The sequence below is a fragment of the Rhinolophus sinicus genome, chromosome 16 (assembly GCF_057876585.1).
Source record: "Rhinolophus sinicus isolate RSI-liver-muscle chromosome 16, RSI-T2T, whole genome shotgun sequence".
Lineage (NCBI taxonomy): Eukaryota > Metazoa > Chordata > Mammalia > Chiroptera > Rhinolophidae > Rhinolophus > Rhinolophus sinicus.
The window spans coordinates 80002059-80009251 of NC_142516.1; the positions used below are offsets into that span (position 1 = coordinate 80002059).

At 53.5% G+C, this 7193-nt stretch overlaps 1 protein-coding gene across 1 annotated transcript; it reads left to right on the top strand.

Annotated features, from left to right (window-relative positions):
- Positions 1-1193: 1193 nt before the first annotated feature.
- On the top strand, positions 1194-2830 carry GADD45G (growth arrest and DNA damage inducible gamma). The gene is made up of 4 exons (XM_019713779.3): positions 1194-1459; positions 1688-1789; positions 1920-2133; positions 2217-2830. Exons 1-4 carry the CDS (start codon positions 1212-1214, stop codon positions 2325-2327), a joined length of 675 nt encoding a protein of 224 aa, XP_019569338.3. The 5' UTR covers positions 1194-1211; the 3' UTR covers positions 2328-2830.
- Positions 2831-7193: the final 4363 nt, after the last annotated feature.

The window sequence follows — 7193 nt, forward strand, 5'->3', positions numbered from 1 at the left end:
TTTCAAAATAGCATAAGAAATATGGGCTATTCCTCCATGTTTCGTGCCCACCTTCTCCCCATGTGGATTTTGCAGCCCTTACTCTGACTTCCATCAATGGGTAGCTTGGATGGTGCTCAGCGGATACTGTCAGGGCCACCCCGAGACTGGAGAGCTGGAGGTCAACGCCCCCCCGAGGCCACTGGAAATTGGGGGGTGAGGGTGGGGGTGGGGAAGAGGGGTGGTCAGGATCTTTCTGCCCGGCCTGTAGGTGGCGCCCCAAGCTCTTGGGGACTGGAGCCTCGAGGTCTCGGCGGAGCGCACCTGGCTGCCTAGATAGTATAGCAGCCTGGTGTTTTTTTCATTTTCTGCGGCTGCCTGGCTTGCCTGCCAGGACCTGGTGGGGCCGAATTACACGTAAATGGGCCGCGGGGTGCAGAGGGACGCGCACCGAGGGGCGCAGAAGCAGCACACGGCCCCGTCCCCCAAGGGCCGGGCAGCCCGGAGACCCCCACGCGCGGCGCCGCCCTGCCCATCCCACCCGGCGGCAGGTGGGCAGTGTCGCTATGAAGAGAAAGACTCGATTGTCTGTTCTGCAAACAGCCACACGCCAGACCTCTGCTATTGTGCGCCCTCCATAGAAATGCAAACGAGCCGCGTGCGCCGGCCCCAATCTGCTCGCGCGCCCGGCGCCCCGCAGTGCTCTGCTGCGGGCGGGGAGCTTGGCTCGGACCCTCCAGCGCTGTCGGATCGGGGCTTTGAGCGTGCGCCCGGGCTTTGCCGGCGCGCTCGGGGTCGTAAGTGTCAGCTGGAAGGGGCTGCGCCCACACCTTTTGCAAGCTTAAAGCCAGCGCTGCGAGGTTTTACTTTAAGTTCCGGTTTCAAAACAGTCTCTTGAAGTCCAAATTAAAAGTAAAGACAAAAATAGAAAAGAAACAGCAAAAATAAAATGAATGCAAAATAAATTTTTTACGTTCCCCAAAGGTGCATTTCACAATTTGTAGCGACCTATTAGCAAGTAAGGTTTTTTGTTTGTTTTAATAATTTTTCCTTTTAAGGACTTTTAAACAAAAAAACGGAGATGAAATCTGCAGGCTCCAGTCTGCCTAGTAACACCCCGACAAAAGCGGCAGATTTGAGGCATTGTCATCCCCCGCAGCCCTCCCCACGTGGCCTTCTGGCACGAGTCCCTGGCCGCCGCCTCATTTGCATCAGAAAGCCGGCGCTGGCCAATGGGCTCGCAGTTTCGCGCCAGCTGGCGGCGCTTCGGCCCTGGTCTATATAAGGGCGCGCGGCTGTACCCCGCCGCACTAGCTGGCGGTGGCGCGCCGGTACCAGCTGCAGGTTTTCTCAGCCGTTCTTCGTCTCCTCTTGGTCCGCTTCGCCTGCTCCTTTTGTGGATAACTTGCTGCTTGCCTTACCGCACCATGACTTTGGAAGAAGTCCGCTCCCAGGACACGGTTCCTGAAACCACAGCCAGGTGGGTGGGCACCGGGTGCCGGACGTATCGGGGCGCGGGGAACCTCGTGCTGCCCTTGCCACGGTTGGTCGGGCGAGAGCCTTAAGAGCCCGCCCGGGTGGGACCCTGCTGGCTAGAGAGTCGGGCGGGGGTATGTCAGCAGGGCTGGGGCGCCGGGCGTGCGTCCTAGTAGCTGGGGACCACGCCGCGCTCTGGGTAGTCCTACTCACGGCGCTGGTTTGTCCGCAGGATGCAGGGCGCCGGGAAAGCACTGCACGAGCTGCTGTTGTCCGCGCAGCGCCAGGGCTGTCTCACCGCCGGCGTCTACGAGTCCGCCAAAGTCCTGAACGTGTGAGTATAAATGCGGCTGGGATGAGGGGACCGCGGGCTGGGGGAGCGGCAGGAAGACCCGGGAAGCAGCATCGGGGGCACCCCCCCGGTCAGTGGTGCCCGGCCCTCATCACCCCTTCTCCGCGCGCAGGGACCCCGACAACGTGACCTTCTGCGTGCTGGCAGCGGACGAGGAGGACGAGGGCGACATCGCGCTGCAGATCCACTTCACGCTGATCCAGGCGTTCTGCTGCGAGAACGACATCGACATCGTGCGTGTGGGCGATGTGCAGCGTCTGGCGGCCATCGTGGGCGCCGGTGACGAGGCCGGCCCACCGGGAGACCTGCACTGCATCCTCATTTCGGTGAGTGTACTCCTCCCCGTGTCGCCCCCGCCCGGGCCAGCGGCCTGTCACCAGCGAGGCTGACCTCTGCGCTCTCCCCGCAGAACCCCAATGAGGACGCGTGGAAGGACCCCGCTTTGGAGAAGCTCAGCCTGTTTTGCGAGGAGAGCCGCAGTGTCAACGACTGGGTTCCCAGTATTACCCTCCCCGAGTGACAGCCCCGTGGGGGGGTCCTTGGTCTGATCGACGTGGAGACGCCCCGGGGCGCCTAGCGCGGGGCTGGCTCTGTGGATGCGCTCTCGGAGGGCGCCGGAGTTTGGCGTGGAGACTGGCAGGCGGGGTCGCGTGGAGAAAGTGGCGAGGAGGCGCGGCTCCCTTCGACCAGGGGGCCTGGCGGCGGCAGGGGCAGGCTGGCCCCGAGCTGAGGACTCTACAAGTGTGGGGAGCGGCTGCTCGCCCTGGAAGGCCGGAGGCGGGACGCTGGCCACGGGGCCGGGAAGGACGGACTGGCTGGGCAGGCGTGACTCAGCAGCCTGAATTGTGGGCAGGAAGCAGAGGAAAGGCGAGGCCAGGCGGCCTGGACTTATACAATTACAGGAGCTCTGACGGACCTAGCAGTCTGCACTGCTGTTTCAAAACGGATCCTGGCAGTGCTTCGTTTTCTAAAGGATTATGCTGCTGCAGTTTTGAATTTTGCAATAAACTTAACTGAAACAAACTTATTTTCTTTATTGAGGGTTGAGAGTCCTTTCTGAGGGGGTGGTGGTCAGCAGGGTTGCAGATGAGTGCTGCAACTCATGGAACTCGGTGGCACCTGTTCTATTCTCCTGTCTGGGCTGAATTACAGGCTAACGGGGCACTGGAAGTGGGGGAGGAGGTGCTGGCAGGGAGTTAGGCAGGACTTGAGACCTGCTCCTATTTTTCTCCTTTTAGGAAGATTTTTAAACTAGCAAGACAGGAGCATACTTGAGATAAGACATCAGTGCAGCAGCTAAAGGCTGGCCATCCAACCTGATAACAGCAGCTTCCCCCTCCCTTCCCCCTCCTCTCCCGGCCCCCTCCCTTTCGACAGCTGCTTATCGGAACAGCTTGCAGGAGGCAGGCAGCCTTCCTGCACAATGAGCATTGCCTTGTGCAGGCGCTGCCTTTTGTGGTCCCTGAGGATGGCAGCAGACTGCTCTCAGGAACATTCTCCTTTTAAAGGAATGGTGCTTACAGTAATGTCACCAAGGTATTAACATCTGTGACCATGATGACTACACTTAAACATGAGTCATCATTTTGTCGTGGCTGTGATAGAACTTAAAAGATCTGAGCAAAAATAGGAAGGCAGCATCTACACAAATAGGTGTGAGCAATTGTCATCTGCTGTCTACTATTCTAAGTGTTCTCAGCCCACATCACAGGGGACTGCTGCTATTCACAATCCCGTTTAGAGACTTATAGAAGAAAAATAATTTAAATCTTCTCAGCAAAAGCTTTCTTTAAGAAGAATCTAGGGGGAAATATCCCGAGTGAATCAATCTTTTTTATTAGACTAATGTGTGTTGCTTTCACCCCTGTCTGAGGTTTTAGCAGCTTTCAGCAGGGGAGATGCACATGGGACTAGCATGCTGTTTAACAAGCCGCCCCGCGGTTCACTGAGCCTTCTGGGCAGGGGCGGTGTGCTGTTTCTCTAAAAAGGAAATTTTATTGATTTATCAGCAGTCCCAGGGGCCTGCTTTGCCTTGTTGGTCACCACTTTTTAAATTCTCTCCAAATCATGGAAGCATTTGCAGGGCAACAGGACTATGCCAGTTTATTTCTCCTCAGAATGAAGGCACCGTGTTTCACATTTATCAGCTCTTAAAAACATTTCCCTCTCAATTAGAGGCCCAGTGAAATAATTCAGATCTGTTTGTTCCCAAGTTTCATTAATATTTTACCTATTTGCTGCTTTAAGCCCTGAGTTTTCCTTGCTAAGGTGGAACCTTTCAGGTGGGTCTCTGCCAGTTTGTATTCTGGCATCATGGCCTTTTGGCACACCAAGCTATATAGGTAGTAAACACCTGTGGGGCATAATTACTCAAAATGAGCCCTTCAATGAGTATATTTAGCAGAACATTGACCAGAGCAGCGGGAGACCCTCCTGCTGGCTGACTGACCCTTGTGGAACATTCAGTTGGCAGCCCTCAAGAAAGCTGACTTTCTCAGATTAGAATTTACAGCAAGGGCGCCTAATGCAGCCTCAGGGGCGAGGAGAATTTTCAGGAAAAAAATGCATGCTTGGACACAGTGCCAGCCCCAAAGTTGTGCTTAATTTTTTTTCTTTTTGATGAATGAGTGTTTAATGCTATTAAAGTGAAATACTGCGAAGCACAGGTAACAAACTCACAGTGCGTGTCAGTACATTATTGCATTCAGACTTTGACGTCCCGCAGTGGTAGTGCACGCATAAGCTAATTATGACATGCACGAGGCGGTGATCGTGTGGACTGCCGGGTACAGTCCTCTGCATCTAGAAATGCTGGCTGAATGTGAATGACAACAATACTTAAAAACTAATGGAGGCATTTGCTAAACATCATGGGACCCAAAGTGGACTGGTGGATTTGGGACCAGGCCATTGGGCTCCAGGACCCCACGCTTTCCCTGCTGCCACACACATCCAGGTGCCAGCATGCAGACGTTGGAAGGAAGGCTACTTTCCTAAGATAACTTTCTGAGTTTATAAAGGTTTTATGTATTCATTGTAGACAAATTGTAAAATATGAAAGAAGGAAAGAAAAAAGGTGCCTGTAATGGGTCATCCCCGTATTTTGGCATCTCTCCCTCTCACCTTCTCTTTTCCTCTGAGGTGTACATACCATGTGATATACATAAACACCTGCAATACTTTTTAAACAGCTTGTCTCACCTGTGTTTCATCACCTCCTACTTCTTTCCATTTGCATTCTCTTGCATACCCCATGGCACTCAGAGATCTTGGAGGTGGGGTCTTTTTGTGCCGTCGGTGGCTCTAGCCTAGGAGGGACCCGCACACGGAAGCACTGATGCCGTTAGGCAGTCTTCCGTACCTTGCAGGCCTTACTGAACAAGACGGATGCCAGCTGTTTGCAGGGCTAACGCAAAGCTGTGCCTGCCCAGAGCACCGAGGGTCAATCAGCCTTGTCTTTTATTTCAAGGTGACCCTTGTCCACATGAGGAGTGAGGCCTCCATTTTCTCCCTGGTGAAACAAGAAGACAAAATGATTGCTGACATTCATTTTATTTTTCAAGGCAGTAGTTCTGTGAGGCACACATTTTGTTAAATCATTAGCCTCAGTAGCACAATGGGCATTGCTCTTGATGTTTACAAAGAGCCAGTTAAAAAAAGTAAAAAAAGAGTTTTTCAGACGAAAAGCAGGGAGTCTGTGGGGTCAGCTCACTGAGCAGATCGTCATTTTTGCTTTTTTCAAAGTTCTTGAGCTTTTCTTGGTTTTCCAAGCCATCAGCCCCTGCATTCCTCATCGGAGTGTGTCCCCCCAAAGTCAAAGGAGAATTGTCCTTCCACAGCCGCCCAGGAGAGACTTGATTTATCTGGGGGGCAGTGAGGCATGGCTCTGCCTGGCACACCTGAGCTGCAGGCCGAGGGACAGCGAAGCTGGTGGGCAGGACAGACTGGGGCCCGCGCGATGCTGGAGCTATGACATGCCTGCAATGTCTGTGCTAGAGGAACCTTACACTTGACCTTGGTAAGTAGCCCTGTTTTAAGTCTAGCTCAAACTGGGAACTTCCCTTCTTTAACTTCTAGGAAGCAATTGCCGGATAATTTCACTTCTCTTGGCAAATAAGATGTGTGTGCAAAGATCACCTGGGAGGAGACTGTGGCCAGCAGCCATGCTTGAAGGGGCAACGGCTGCTTGCTGGGAGCAGGTAGCTGCTATACGCTGCTGGAAACACCTCCAGGGCTACACCCCGTACCCTGTCGGATCATTCCAATCCAACAGTTAGCAAAGACGTCAGAGCCTGTGTGAGCTGGTCCTGGGAAGGGCTGCTGCTTCCCTACCTCTTTCTGGCCCAGGCCGTTGGTCGATGGACTTCGAGGGTTAGGAGACATGGGCTGTTAGTTCATTCGTTCGTTCGTTCATTCATTCATTCATTCATTCATTCATTCATTCTTTCATTCATTCAGCTGGCATTTACTCTTCAGGGCACTGTTCAAGGCAAGGACTCCAGACAAGTTCCTGTGGCTTGGACTCCAGCACAGGAAGGAGATCCGAATGGTCTGAGTGCTGTGATGAGACCAGGCCCCTGCGTCCTCAGGGTCACTCACTCTTCCAGCCTAGAAAACTTGACCAGGAGGGAAAGATGAGATGGGAACAGAGCAATACCATTTTCCCATGCCAATAGCTAATTTTATGAGACTTCTATAGGCCACCTAACAAATATGTCACGGTTGGTATTATAACTGCCCTCTGCCTCTCTCCTTCTCCCATTTATTTCTTTTCTTCTGGTTTCTCTTCGGTCCAGCCCTTCTCAGGCTGTGACCATGTATTTCCCTCCCCAAAACTTTTGGTGATTTCCTATCTGTGGGGACAGAGTCCCACAGAGCAGTTTTCAGGCTCTCGGCCTCATGTGGAAAAGTGCTGGCTCGGGTAGTAGATGGCCGTCAGCTGTGACTAGTTAGCCATTGGCCACTGATGTAACTGCCGTGGCTGAGCTAGCAACAGTGGATTGCAGTTAGGAAGTGGGTTGGTTGTCAGAGAAGTGGATGGCAGGTTGCGGATCGTGTGGCTCCTGCCTCCTGTGTCTCCAACCCAGCCGCCAGCAAGAATATAGTGGTATGACTCCCCTATCTATGGCTCCGTGGGTGTTCCTTTTTGGCCTCACCATGTCCTGTGTTCTTGTGCAGGGAGCGGGACCAGAGACCCTGCATGACACTACTTCGTATCACATTATGCTTCCTATGCTTCCTTCCTCCCTCTCTGGTCTCTTCCTCCTTCCTTCCCTCCCTCCCTTCTCTAGTCTCCCTTCTATCCTCTCTTGGTCTCATTTCCTCCTCTCCCTTTCCTCTTCTCTTCTTTCCCTCCTTTTCTCCCTGCCTTCTCTCCCCTCCCCCA